The 15,570-nt window shown below is 47.9% G+C and overlaps 1 protein-coding gene across 11 annotated transcripts in view; it reads right to left on the reverse strand.

Moving 5' to 3' along the window:
- Positions 1-14,283, reverse strand: part of LOC137377784 (sodium- and chloride-dependent neutral and basic amino acid transporter B(0+)-like) — a 101,221-nt gene extending 86,938 nt beyond the window's left edge. For all 11 annotated transcript variants that reach the window (XM_068047839.1, XM_068047844.1, XM_068047841.1 and 8 more), the window contains exon 1: positions 14,092-14,283. In XM_068047839.1, the coding sequence (XP_067903940.1) occupies positions 14,092-14,163 (72 nt within the window). In that variant the 5' untranslated portion in view covers positions 14,164-14,283. The remainder of the gene's footprint in view (positions 1-14,091) is intronic.
- Between the last annotated feature and the right edge of the window lie 1,287 nt (positions 14,284-15,570).

Here is a 15,570-nt window from a genome sequence, read left to right on the forward strand (position 1 = left end):
TGTTCATGGACGGAACGTACAAAGTGAACAAATGCAGCTACCCTCTGTACCAAGTGATGGTGCAGGACAATGTTGGTAGGGGCAGGACTGTGTTCTATGCCATGGTGAGGAATGAGACGGCTCAGATGCTGGACGAGATTGTGGGTGTTTTTGTCGAATTCATGGGATCCAGCGCCTGCCGCGTGAGATCAGCCATTGTGGATAAAGACATCAATGAGATCAATGCGATCAGAAAGCATCTCCCAGCTGCAACGGTTCTCCTCTGTCAGTTCCATGTGATGCAGAGCATGAGGAGGAAGATCAGCAGCTACCCACAGAATGGTGAACTGAGGGATCAGTTGTTTATGATCTGTGAAGAAATGGTTCATGCACCTTTGGAGGACAAGATCACAAGTTGTGTAGAAAGGATTGGACACCTCTACCCACCCCTTCAGGACGACCTGCTTACAAACTGGATTCCATAGAAGGAGATGTGGGCAGCATGTTCATGTGGTGAAGTCCTAACGTTTGGGAACAACACCAACAATCGCATTGAGTCAGAGAATGGCAAGATAAAGCACCTGCTCCACTCCTCCTCATCCATGAAGGAATGCATCTCAGCGCTGATCTTCCACAATAGTGTCCTGGATCGGGAGCGTTCCTATTACACATTCCTGCAGGGAGCCTCTTTCAAACGCATCGCAGAGGCACCAGCAGATCTACAATCATTTTACACAGGATTCACCAGTCACACTGTGAAGCTGATGCATCAGGATCATAGCCACATTCAGCGAGTAAATGTCAAGGAGCAGGATGAAGGCACAGTGACTGTGATTTCTATTGCCAAACAGTACACACTGCAGATACATGATGGCCAGGCTACCTGCAGCTGCATCTTCTCCATTCAGACTTTGTTGTCCTGTAAACATACTGTTGTTGTGCAGAGGCATCTAGGCCTGTCTTTGGAGAGGCTTGCCCCCAACTGCTGCTGGCATGCATCTCAGACACCCATGAGGACAGGCATGGCTGCTGCCATTGTGATTACAGAGGAACAGCCAAGGCCCCTCAGCTACAATGAAAAATACCACTTGCTTTCAGATCAATTGTATCAGCTACAACAGGCCGTTCTGCAAAGTGGAACGGCATCATTCATGCGGAAATTGGACTGGCTGCGGCGACAGACTCTCCGCTGATAGCAAGGATTGGCTGATGAGATGGAGCCAATTAATTAGCCCAACAATTGCCCAGAGACACCTTCGGATGGAGGCGGCCAAGAGCTGGACATCAGTCAAGTGCCACAGTCTATGGATCCTGAGTGTTTCACCCCCTGGGCTAATGAGCTGATGGACCATAAATACACCTGCCTGTTCACAGCTCCACTTCCCCCACCTGCGGTACCCTCTCCTTGCTGCTCAGTCACACAGCCACCTGTTCCTGCACCCATCAGAGCAGTGCACGTGGACACACAGACACACAAGCCACCTGTTCCAGCACCCATCAGAGCAGTGCACGTGGAAACACAGCTGCCTGTTCCTGCACCCATCAGAGCAGTGCATGTGGACACACAGCCACCTGTTCCTGCACCATCAGAGCAGTGCACGTGGACACACAGCCACCTGTTGCTGCACCCATCAGAGCAGTGCACATGGACACACAACCACCTGTTGCTGCACCCATCAGAGCAGTGCACATGGACACACAGCCACCTGTTGCTGCACCCATCAGAGCAGTGCACATGGACACACAACCACCTGTTGCTGCACCCATCAGAGCAGTGCACATGGACACACAGCCACCTGTTTCTGCACCCATCAGAGCAGTGAACATGGACATACAGCCACCTGTTCCTGCACGCATCAGAGCAGTGAACATGGACACACAGCCACCTGTTCCTGCACGCATCAGAGCAGTGCACATGAACACACAGCCACCGGTTCCTGCACCCATCAGAGCAGTGCATATGGAAACACAGCCACCTGATCCTGCTCCCATCAGAGCAATGCATATGAACACACAGCCACCTGTTCCTGCACCCATCAGAGCAGTGCATATGGACACACAGCCACCTGATCCTGCTCCCAGCAGAGCAGTGCATATGAACACACAGCCACCTGTTCCTGCACCCATCAGAGCAGTGCACATGGCCACACCGTCACCTGTTCCTGCACCCATCAGAGCAGTGCACATGGACACACAGCCACCTGTTCCTGCACCCATCAGAGCAGTGCACATGGACACACAGCAACCTGTTCCTGCAACAATCAGAGCAGAACACGTGGACACACAGCCACCTGATCGTGCTCCCATCAGAGCAATGCATATGAACACACAGCCACCTGATCCTGCTCCCATCAGAGCAGTGCACATGGAAACACAGCCACCTGATCCTGCTCCCATCAGAGCAATGCATATGAACACACAGCCACCTGATCCTGCACCCATCAGAGCAGTGCATATGGAAACACAGCCACCTGATCCTGCTCCCATCAGAGCAATGCATATGAACACACAGCCACCTGATCCTGCTCCCATCAGAGCAGTGCATATGGAAACACAGCCACCTGTTCCTGCACCCATCAGAGCAATGCATATGAACACACAGCCACCTGATCCTGCTCCCATCAGAGCAGTGCATATGGAAACACAGCCACCTGATCCTGCTCCCAGCAGAGCAGTGCATATGGACACAGCCACCTGTTCCTGCACCCATCAGAGCAGTGCATATGGACACACAGCCACCTGTTCCTGCTCCCATCAGAGCAGTGCATATGGACACACAGCCACCTGATCCTGCTCCCAGCAGAGCAGTGCATATGGACACACAGCCACCTGATCCTGCTCCCAGCAGAGCAGTGCATATGAACACACAGCCACCTGTTCCTGCACCCATCAGAGCAGTGCATATGGACACACAGCCACCTGTTCCTGCTCCCATCAGAGCAGTGCAGATAGACGCACTGCCACCTGTTCCTGCACCCATCAGAGCAGTGCACATGGACACACAGTCACCTGTTCCTGCTCCCATCAGAGCAGTGCAAATGAACACACAGCCACCTGATCCTGCTCCCATCAGGGCAGTGCATATGAACACACAGCCACCTGATCCTGCTCCCATCAGAGCAGTGCATATGGACACACAGCCACCTGTTTCCCCATTGCCACCTGTTTCCCATCCGCCCTTGAAACAACCATGCAGAGCCTTGTGAGACTCCGCAATTGCCAGCTGCATCCTGTCAAGCAGAGAGGTCGTCCAAAGGGGTCAAGCACTTGGGGAACATTCAGCAAGAAGAGACTGAGCATTAAATGAAGCAAGCATGCCGTGTCCAGTGTTCGCACAAATGTGAATGCTCTTGCTGCGTACACAAATGGTGAGGTGGGAATGCAGCCACACCGTTCTATATCCCCAATGTTGCTTTCAGGCAAAGGTAGAAAAGAGCAATCAAATGGATGGTGATGCTGATACTTCTAGGCAGGATTAAATGGGAGCGGATGGGAAAGTGTACGAGTAGCATAACCACTAGCAGGGAGCAGCTGGGCTACATGGCCTGCTTTATGTTCATAGTCCGAAAGAAATGTGCTTCTTTTTCCAGCACCCTCACATCATTCATGTTTTCCCCGAGAGCAGCATTGAACCATCACGAGATAGGGGCAGTAACATCATCCTGACTCCTACAGCTGAGGTGGATACTAAGTGATTCAGTTTTTGTGTCATCTGCAGATTTGGAGATATGATATTTAGTTCCCTCATCTAAATCATTAATATATATTGTGAATAGCTGGGGTCCGAGCACCGATCCCTGCGGTACCCCACTAGTCACTGCCTGCCATTCGTAAAAAGACCCATTTATCCCTACTCTTTGTTTCCTGTCTCCCAACCAATTTTCTATCCATCGCAGTACACTACCCCCAATCCCATGGGCTTTAATTCTGCACGCTAATCTCTTATGTGGGACTTTGTCGAAAGCCTTCTGAAAGTCCAAATAAACCACATCCACTGGCTCCTCCTTATCAACTCTACTGGTTAGTTTAGTTTAGTTTAGTTTAGAGATACAGCACTGAAACAGGCCCTTCGGCCCACCGAGTCCGTGCCGACCATCAACCACCCATTTATACTAATCCTACACTAATCCCATATTCCTACCACATCCCCACCTGTCCCTATATTTCCCTACCACCTACCTATACCAGGGGCAATTTATAATGGCCAATTTACCTATCAACCTGCAAGTCTTTTGGCATGTGGGAGGAAACCGGAGCACCCGGAGGAAACCCACGCAGACACAGGGAGAACTTGCAAACTCCACACAGGCAGTACCCAGAATTGAACCCAGGTCGCTGGAGCTGTGAGGCTGCGGTGCTAACCACTGCGCCACTGTGCCGCCCATCCTCGAAGAATTCCAGTAGATTTGTCCAGCATGATTTCCCTTTCGTAAATCCATGCTGACTCTGCCTGATTCTACCACTGTTCTCCAAGTGCTCTACTATAAAATCTTTGATAATGGACTCTTGAATTTTCCCCACTACCGACATCAGGCTGACTGGTCCATAACTCCCTGCTTTCTCTCTACCTCCCTTTTCAAATAGTGGGGTTACATTAGCTACCCTCCAATCTGTAGGAACTGTTCCAGAGTCGATAGAATCTTGGAAGATGACCACCAATGCATCCACTATTTCTAGGGCCACTTCCTTAAGTAGTCTGGGATGCAGACCATCAGGCCCTGGGGATTTATCGGCCTTCAATCCCATCAATTTCTCCAACATCATTTCTCTGCTAATACTGATTTCCTTCAGTTCCTCTCTCTCACTAAGCCCTGTGTTTCCCAACATTTCTGGTATGATATTTGTGTCCTCCTTTGTGAAGACAGAACCAAAGTATGCATTTAGTTGGTCAGCCATTTCTTTGTTCCCCATGATAAATTCCCCAGTTCCTGACTGTAACGGACCTACATTTGTCTCCACTAATCTTTTTGTCTTCACACACCTATAGAAACTTTCACAGTCAGTTTTTATGTTCCCCGCAACTTGCTCTCGTACTCTATTTTCCCCTTCTTAATCAATCCCTTGGTCCTCCTTTGCTGAATTCTAAACTGCTCCCAATCCTCAGGTCTGTTGTATTTTCTGGTGAATTTATATGCCTCTTCCTTGGATCTAATGCTATCTCTAATTTCCCTTGTAAGCCATGATTTTGCTACCTTTCCCATTTTACTTTTGCGCCAGAAAGAGATAAACAAATGTTGCAGTTCATCCATGCGCTCTTTAAATGTTTGCCATTGCCTTTCCACCGTCAACCCTTTAAGTAACATTTCCCAATCCGTCATAGCCAACTCACGCATCATACCTTTGTAGTTTCCTTTACTAAGATTCAGGACCCTAGTCTGAAAATCAACTGCGTCACTCTTCTTCTTGATGAAGAATTCTATCATATTATGGTCGCTCGTCCCCAAGGGGTCTCGCACCACTAGATTGTCAATTATTCCTCTCTCATTACACTGTACCCAGTCTAGGATGGCCTGTTCTCTAGTTGGTTCCTCAACGTATTGGTCCAGAAAACCATCCCGTATGCACTCCAAGAATTCCTCCTCTACGGTATTGTGACTAATTTGATTTGTCCAATCAATATGCAGACTAAAGTCACCCATAATTACAGACGTTTGTTTATCGCATACGTCTCTAATTTCCTGTTTAATGCCATTCCCAACATCACCACAACTGTTTGGGAGTCTATATACAACCCCCACTAATGTTTTTTGCCCCTTAGTGTTTCTAAGCTCTACCCATACAGATTCCACATCATCAGAGCGAATATCTTTCCTCACTAGTGCGTGAATTTCCTCTTTAACCAGCAATGCAACTCCACCACCTTTTGCTTTTTGTCTGTCCTTCCTAAATACTGTATACCCCTGGATGTTCATTTCCCATCCCTAGTAACCTTGCAGCCATGTCTCTGTAATCCCGACTATATCATACCCGTTTACATCTATTTGCACAATTAATTCATCCACTTGATTGCGAATGCTCCGCGTGTTAAGGCACAAAGCCTTAAGGCTTGTCTTTTTAACATTACTTGTCCCATTCCCACTATTTTTCACAGTGGCCCTGTTTGATTCTGGCCCTTGATTTCCCTGCCTATCACTTCTTATTCCCCTTACTGTCTTTTGTTCTTGTCTTTGATCCCCCCTCTCCTCTGACTCCTTGCAAAGGTTCCCATCCCCCTGCCATTTTAGTTTAAACCCTCCCCAACCACTCTGGCACATACTTCCCCTAGGACATCAGTCCCGGTCCTGCCCAAGTGTAACCCGTCCACTTTGTACTGGTCCCACCTTTCCCAGAACCACTCCCAATGTCCCAGGAATCTAAAACTCTCCCCCTCACACCATCTCTTCAGCCACGTATTCATCCGATATTTCCTGCTATTTCTACTCTGACTAGCACGTGGCACTGGTAGTAATCCTGAGATCACTACCTTTGAGGTCCTACTTTTCAAATTACTTCCTAACTCCCTGTATTCTGCTTTTAGGACCTCATCCTTTTTTTTAACCTATGTCATTTGTACCAATGTGTACCACGACCATTGGCTGTTCACCCTCCCCCTTCAGAATGCCCTGTAACCGCTCTGAGACATCCTTGACCCCAGTACCAGGGAGGCAACATACCATTCTGGAGTGTCTTTTGTGGCCATAGAAATGCCAATCTATTCCCTTGACAATTGAATCCCCTATAACTACTGCATTCCCACACTTTTTCTCCTCCCCTGTGCAGCAGAGCCAACTGTGGTGCAATGAATTGGGCTGGGCTGTTGCTGCTTTCCCCTGAGAGGCCATTGTCCCCAACAGTATCCAAAGCAGTATATCTGTTTTGCAGGGGAAAAGCCACAGGAGATTCCTGCACTGCCTGCCTAGTTCTCTTGCTCCGCCTGGTTGTCACCCATTATCTTCCTGCCTGTGGAGTCGGAGCCTGCGGTGTGATCACCCCTCTTTACGTACTATCCACGATACTCTCCACCTCATGGATGCTCCACAGTGTCCCCAGCTGCCGCTCCAGTTCTGAAACCCGGGCTTCCAAGAGCTGCAGCTGGAGACACTTCCTACACACATGCCGGTCCCAGGCACCGGAAATGTTCCCAGCCTCTGACATGGAGCACGAGGACCACACCATGGCTTTGAGCTCTCCTGCTATGAATTAACCCTCTAAGTTAATCTTTTGGAAGATCTTAATGTCAAATAATATCAATTACTCTAGGGCCCTTCTTCCCTTGTCCTTGTTACTACAGAACTCCCTAAAACAACTACTTACTATAAATGAAAAAAAACTGTTGACCTTTCTTACCTTAGTTACTTACTCAGCTATTTAGAGCGATTCCCTAACAGCAGTGACTCACCAACCAATCACCTTGCAGTTTTCCTGTGACGTCACTGTTGGCTTTTTTTTTTCTTTTTTTTCAAAACTCCGGCGCGCTGGAAGAGGTCCGACTGCTCTCCGCTCCTGAAAGTAAGTGAAGGACCCGAGCCTCAGGCTGGATTTATCCGCTCCCGGGTCTGGTTGCTTCCACACAGGTCCGACTGCTCTCCATTCCTGAAGGTAAGTGAAGGGCCCGAGCCTCAGGCTGGATTTATCCGCTCCCGGGTCTGGTTGCTTCCACACAGGTCCGACTGCTCTCCATTCCTGAAGGTAAGTGAAGGGCCCGAGCCTCGTGCTGGATTTATCCTCTCCCAGTTCTGGTTGTTTCCACACAGGTCCAACTGCTCTCCGCTCCTGAAGGTAAGTGAAGGCTCCGAGCCTTGTGCTGGATTTATCCTCTCCCAGTTCTGGTTGTTTCCACACAGGTCCAACTGCTCTCCATTCCTGAAGGTATGTGAAGGCCCCGAGCCTTGTGCTGGATTTATCCTCTCCCAGTTCTGGTTGTTTCTACACAGGTCCGATTGCTCTCCGCTCTTGCAGCAATTGTTCAGCCAGACCACAGAGAAAAAGCACAGGGCAGAGGGTGGTGACTCTTCAGAATTCTCTGCCCCAGAGGGCTGTGGAAGCTCAATCATTGATTATGTTCAAGATTGAGATCGATATATTTCTACATATTAAATACATTCAGGGATACGGGGATCGTGCTGGAAAATGGTGTTGAAGTAGAAGATCAGCCATCATCTCATTGAATGGCGGAGCAGGCTTGAAGGGCTGAATGGCCTTCTCCTGCTCCTATTTCTTATGTTATGTTCTTATGAAAAGTTGGAAAGTGCGGCAAATCCCCAAAAGACCGCGAAAACCTCCATTAAACCTGTAAGATTTTAAAACAAAGGGGAACCATCGAATAAAAACAAGAAATGCTGGAAATACTCAGCAGGTCTGGCAGCATCTGTGGAGAGAGAAGCAGAGTTAACGTTTCAGGTCTGTGACTCTTCTTCATAACTAGTTATTGACACCTCCGCGAAGGGAAAATGTTACTTCCTATCTATCCTATCAATGCCCCTCATAATTTTGTTTACCTCAATCAGGTTCCCCCAACAACCTTCTGTGCCCTAAGGAAAACAACCCTTGCCTATCCAGTCCCTCTTTCCCTGGTTATCCTCTTGCCTTTAATATACTTAGAAAACGCCTCAGGATTTTCCTTTATTTTGCCCACCAGTATTTTTTCATGTCCCCTCTTCGTTCTCCTAATTACATTTTTAAGTACCCCCCCTACACTTTCTATACACCTCTGGGGCCTCCGCTGTTTACTTTCTCTGCCATTTCCATATTCCTTATTATAAATACTCCTGACACAGGGATGCGAATACAGCGAATTAAAGGCAAAACTAATCAGAAACCGAAAAGCTGTCGGCATAGCTGATGAATCTTTGTCAGACCTTTTGCAGTTGAACGAGGACCTTACACTGGAAAAGATTGAAGTTCACAAACAAAATAGGGCCATTCTGTGGGCTGAAGACAAGCCATGGATGAGAAGAAGTCCAGTGACAGTAAAGTTTGTGAATCCAAGGTCTGAGAAACACTTAGCGGAAAAGAAGACACACACGGGTGAGAAGGTGCATGACACTGGGAAACTGTATCAATGCTGTGGAGCCAGGAAGACCCACAGAAGGGAGCAGTGTGCAGCAAATAAAGCTGAGTGTTTCAATTTTAAAAAGACTGTACATTATGGGAAAATGAGCCAGAGCAAAACTTCTTCACTCGGGAATGCAAAGCAGAAGACCTTCATGCAAAGAACAGTGAATCAAGTGCATCAATATCCAGAAGATAAAACACCAGGAAATTTCCTTGGAGAAATAAATGACCCAAATCAAGGATTCTGGACAGCGGACATCTATGTAAATGGACACCTCATGAATTTTAAACTGGACACAAGTGCTAGTGTCACAGTTCTGTCAAACCAAGAGCCATGGTTGATGAGATATTGCCTACAACCAGTGGATACACTGTTGTACTGACCAGGCGGGACACAACTGAGAGTAAAAGGCAAACTGCAAGAAACTGTCCAACACAGAGGGAGACAAATAAAAGCAAAATACTGCGGATGCTGGAAATCTGAAATAAAAACAAGAAATGCTGGAAATACTCAGCAGGTCTGGCAGCATCTGTGGAGAGAGAAGCAGAGTTAACGTTTCGGATCAGTTCTGAAGAAGAAGGTCACTGACCCGAAACGTTAACTCTGCTTCTCTCTCCACAGATGCTGCCAGACCTGCTGAGTATTTCCAGCATTTCTTGTTTTTATTACAGAAGGAGACAAATCCTGGAGACCTTGCACAATCAAGAATTTTCCTTACTGAGTAGAAAAGCATGCTTAGACCTGCATTTGATCAAGAAGATAGACGAAGTCAAGAAAACACTGGGAAAGAATCGCTTCCAAACAGAATACCCAAAGCTATTCACAGGGCTCGGAAGACTCAAGACGGAGTAGAGAATCAAATTCAGGGAAGGAGCCAGGCTAGTGTGTATCTTTATACCCATAAAGATACTTCTTCCATTATTGAGCTAAGTTCAAGACCACTTGGAAGAATGAAAAGAATGGGAATTATCTCTCCTGTAAAACAAACAACAGAGTGGTGTTCGGCCATGATTCCTGTCCCAAAACAGAATGGAATTCTACGTATTTGTGTGGATTTAACACAGCTCAACAAAGCAGTAACGCATTAAATTCATCCAATGTCCAAACCCAATCCGAGCAGAAGGCTACAATCCGGAGTAAAGAGCAACTAAGTCAGTGATCCAGACTTACAGGGAAGACTATGGATTGTCCCAGTCGGACTACAACCAGATCGGGAAGAGTTGTCAAACCTTCTAATTGACTAAATCTGTGAAGTCAGAGACTTGGGGGAAAGAGGGTAGTAGTTCAGTAAAGTATGCAAATACATTTCAAAAAATGTTGGATAAAGACAAAGATAAAATGTTGGGAGATAAGGGATTATAAGGATGTAAAGGGTTAATGCTGAAGACAGTGAGAACAACCCCTCCCACTGTAAAAATGATGATGTAACAGTCACGTGAGGTTAGGCTGGAGCAAAGAAGAGTGAGCAGAACAAAGGATGCCAGCTTAGAAGGTTTGTAAATAATAAACTGTTCTCAGTTTTTTCATTCGTTCATGAGATGTGGTCATCGCTGGCTCAGCCAGCATTTATTTCCCATCCCTAATTGCCCTTGAGAAGGTGGTGGTGAGCTGCCTTCTTGAACCACTGCAGTCCATGTTGTGTAGGTACACCCACAGTGCTGTTAGGAAGGGAGTTCCAGGATTTTGACCCAGCAACAGTGAAGGAACGGCGATATAGTTCCAAGTCAGGATGGTGTGTGGCTTGGAGGGGAACTTGCAGGTGGTGGTGTTCCCATGTATTTGCTGCCCTTGTCCTTCTAGATGGTAGAGGTTGCGGGTTTGGAAGGTGCTATCAAAGGAGCCTTGGTGCATTGCTGCAGTGCATCTTGTAGATGGTACACACTGCTGCCGCTGTGCGTCGGTGGTGGAGGGAGTGAATGTTTGTGAATGGGCTGCCAATCAAGCGGGCTGCTTTGTCCTGGATGTTTTCGAGCTTCTTGAGTGTTGTTGGTGCTGCACCCATCCAGGGAATTGCAGAGTACTCCATCACACTCCTGACTTGTGCCTTGTAGATGGTGGACAGGCTTTGGGGAGTCAGGAGGTGAGTTACTCGCTGCAGGATTCCCAGTCCCTGGCCTGCTCTTGTCACCAAGGTACATATATGGTTACTCCATAAAGTTGACTTTATCCCTTGTCTGAAACTTTCTCCAGAATGTCCCTGTTACGCTACTAAATACAACAACAACACACAACAGTAAGCTCGCCTGCACTGCTTAAAACTCGTCTGTACTGCTTAAAAGTGAGGGGCGGTGGGCACCTTGTGTCAGGAGCAGGTGCTGGCAATTATGCTGGAAATGAATCTGACCCGGAAAACAGTGAAGGGAACAACATGGGAGAGAACAGGATTCAAGGTTTTTCAGACACTGCACTTGCAGCCTTGATAGAGGAGGTGGAAAATAGGGGAAGTGTCCTGTATCACAGGGGGAGAGAGCCACTAGAAGGCAGTGGGAGCAGATAGCCACAGAGATCAATGTCAGGAATCAAACCCTGAGGCAAAAACAAGAAATGCTGGATTCACTCAGCAGGTCTGGCAGCATCTGTGGAAAGAGAAGTAGAGTTAACGTTTCGGGTCAGTGACCCTTCTTCCGAAGAAGGGTCAGTGACCCGAAACGTTAACTCTACTTCTCTTTCCACAGATGCTGCCAGACCTGCTGAGTGAATCCAGCATTTCTTGTTTTTGTTTCAGATTTCCAGCATCCGCAGTATTTTGCTTTTATCAAACCCTGAGGACCTGGATTCAGTGTCACCAAAAGCTTAATGACCTCAAACGAGAGGTCAAGGTCAGTGAATGTATCTTCAAATTCCATATCCTACAAACTGTACCATTAATCTCAGACACTGTTCAAATCATCAGACCCCCATCGCTCATCTATCAACAATCACTATCAATCAGGACTCACACCTGACATTCATATGCTTTACCACACCCTTACACAGTTAGCACTGTTGCAGTCCTCACACCCACATCTCACAGCTTCCAAACACTGCCAGCTATTCAACCATGACAGTACCATCACCCAAACACATTTCACAACATTCTCAATACACTTCCCTCTCTCTTGCAGGTCAAGGTGCTGCATAACCAAAGGCAGCAGGAGCTAACTCGAGGGGAACAGGCGCGCCTGCATATCCTAACTCCATGGAGGAGACAGTGCTGGCTGTTATTGGGACAGGAATTGCTGAGGCTGTGGCGCAGCAATGGGGCTGAAACCATTGAAGTTGATGATTTCCTCAGATCTAATCCTTCTTCATACCTCCCACTTCCCCCTCATCCCACAATCTCTTCTGATTTACAAGCTGCAGATGGTGTAACCTTGCACCATTTACCTTCCTCTCTCCCCTCACCACAACTTTACCCTTGTGCTGTTATCCTTTCAGATACCCAAGGTGCAACCTGGCCAGGCAGTTAGAGATTAGATTTGAGGTGGGAACTACACATGGTGAGAACCAGGGCACAAGCGGCCAGGGTTGGGGGGAAAGGATAACACAGGTTCCATCTTGCCAGAGGCTGAGGTTACACACAGGTTCCATTGTAGAGGACTCAGATGAAGACTTTGATGGGGCAGCCTAAAGAAGAAGGTTGATGTGTGTGCAGAGAAAAATGCTTGAAGCATTGGCAGACCTGCCTGAAAGCCTGTGGTCAATGGCCAGGAGCATGAAGGAGTCCAGCCCAACTTGACATAGGGCTTTGTGCAGAGCCTGGACTCCATCCTCTCCAGCATGGAAGTGGTGGCCAACTCCATTGGGCGGCACAGTGGCGCAGTGGTTAGCACCGCAGCCTCACAGCTCCAGGGACCCGGGTTCGATTCCAGGTACTGCCTGTGTGGAGTTTCAAAGTTCTCCCTGTGTCTGCGTGGGTTTTCTCCGGGTGCTCCGGTTTCCTCCCACAAGCCAAAAAGACTTGCAGGTTGATAGGTAAATTGGCCATTATAAATTGTCACTAGTGTAGGTAGGTGGTAGGGAAATATAGGGAAAGGTGGGGATGTTTGGTAGCAATATGGGATTAGTGTAGGATTAGTATAAATGGGTGGTTGATGTTCGGCACAGACTCGGTGGGCCGAAGGGCCTGTTTCAGTGCTGTATCTCTAATCTAATCTAATCTAATCCATTCACACACTTGTGGACACAACCATGATGCAGTGTCTGCTGGCTGAAATTGCAGCTTCCATTGCAGCACAAGCAGCAGCCAATCAACATCTTAGTGCTGTAGTGGAAGCTCAGACTGCTCCCATCATGGATTACAATGTGCAAAGGAGGTTGCGGGCTGATCACAGCAGTCCACCAATCAGTTCCTAAACAGATTATGAGGATTGCTGGGGCGCTGCCTGCGGGAGTGACAGTGGCTCCATGGAGCAAGATCCTCTCTCAGGAAGACAGCATTGGTCCTCCCACCCCTGCCATGCTGTCAGTGCCCTTGCTTTTGCCTGTCAGCCAGCCAGCCCAGACTGCTGCCACCCACGCTGAAATGGTGCAGTCCAAAGCCAGACTTTCCAGGCCCAGAGCTGCTCGAGGTTGTCCTGCAAGGCCATCTGTAATCTAAGATAAGGTAGACAAAGAAAAGCTGTTCCCATTAGCTGATGATACAAGGAGTAGGGGGGCACAGATTTAAGGTTTCGGACAAGAGATACAGGGGGAGGAGAGGAAGAACATTTTTACACAGCGCGAGGTAATGATCTGGAACTCAATGCCTACGAGGGTGGTGGAAGTGAAGATGATGAATGATTTCAAAAGGAAATTGGATTGAAGGAAATAAACTTGCAGAGCTATAGGGATAGAGTGGGGGAATGGGACTAAGTGGATTGCTCGAAAGAGAGCCAGCATGGACTTGATGGACCGAATGGCCTCCTTCTGCACTGTTATGACTCTATGACTTTGCCAGACTAGAATACAAGCACATAGTTAGCAGCAATCGGTTTGTGTTTTGGAAACACCCTGAATCCGACAGAAAGTCTCTGCAATTCACAACAACCAAAATTCACAAAGCATCAACACCTCAGGGTTTGACATGAGTTCACTCTGTGTTTTGATAAAATACTCACCGTGTCCTCTGAAGGGTGTGTTTGGTGGTCATTCTGTGAGAACCCAAATAAAGCCAATTCCCTCTGATCCATTTTGGACAATGATGAATGATTCTTCCCCTGTTTCAGGGGTTGGATGTAAATGTTGAGGCGAAAAGTTTTGTCAAGAAGTGTTGAACCTTTGTACTGCTCTGGGAGTCTGGTTAATGATGATTCAGTTTCTCACCAGGTAATCACTCTCCTGCAGTCAGATGTCAGTCCCTTATGTTGGTTAAAAGGGGTGGAGCTCAGTTTACTCAGAATCTGGTGATCTGCAAATTCCCCGAGTATTTCTGCTGTTAATGCATCAATTTCCAAACTAAATGTTCCTAATGCATGTTATTTGCATTAGTTTCAGAACATTCAGTATCAAAGTGCAGTTATTCTGCATCTACAGGTTTGAGCACAGCAGCAATTTTAAAACACCAAGTGAAAATGAACCAATCAGGTGTTCAGGCAAAGCAGAATTCTGCATTTGTTTGTTCAAACATGGGACAGTCTGTTCTAATGTCAGAAACCTAAAGATAATTCACTGCTGCCTGAATTCATTTTAAACTATGAAATGATATTTTAAGTATTTAGTTTTGCTGCAGTTACACTGAGACTGTGTTCCTGTGACACTGAGACTATGAACTGGATTTTGTGTTGGAGCCGGCACTCCTGGCACCAGGCCGAAAAGGCGGGGGGTCCCCACCACTGCGTTTTCATGCCCACCTCTACCCGCATCCACCCAAACCCCACTGTTCCCCCTGGAATGATCATCTGGTCTTTTTGAATCAATGTTTCAGGAGGCGGGATCCCCATCCCTTAAAGACTTTAAAGGGACAGAGATCCCGCCTCCAAGAGCTGCTGGCCAATCAGAGGGCCGGAGGGCCAGTAGATCAGCAGTGCCACCAGGAGCAACGGCCACAGTCGGTACTGCAGAGGCCTCGGACCCAGGTCCAGCGCTGCAACCCCAGAGAAAAGGTAGATGAGGAGCTGGAGGGTGGTCTTGCAGTCAAGAAGTGTTGACTGGGGGAGCAGGGTCCCATGGAGGTGAATTGGCTCATGGTGAGGGTCCTCTGTGGGCCACAAATTGCCCATGAGGAGGGACCCACACCAAGCCCGCACAGAGGACGCCACATGGTACAAGGCGACCTCCCCATGTGACAGAGGCCCCTCACCTCTGCAGCTGGTAAGAGCCCACCGGCAGCGGGAAAAGGCCCTTAATTGGCCGTTAATAGGCCACTTAAGGGCCTCAATTGGTGTCTGGGCAGGAAGGCCGTCATCGCCGATCCCACCCTGCGTAAGATTACTGGGCGACAGGCCCTCCACCACCCATCGCGATACACCGTGTCCCCTCAGGGGGCATCGCAAATTTCAGCCCCATGTGTTTCAGTGACACTGTGACTATCTGTTCCAGTTACACTGAGACTATGGCTTGAATTTTATGAGCCACCTCGGGATGGAATCGAGGTAGGC

This window comes from Heterodontus francisci, chromosome 15, assembly GCF_036365525.1.
Source record: "Heterodontus francisci isolate sHetFra1 chromosome 15, sHetFra1.hap1, whole genome shotgun sequence".
NCBI lineage: Eukaryota > Metazoa > Chordata > Chondrichthyes > Heterodontiformes > Heterodontidae > Heterodontus > Heterodontus francisci.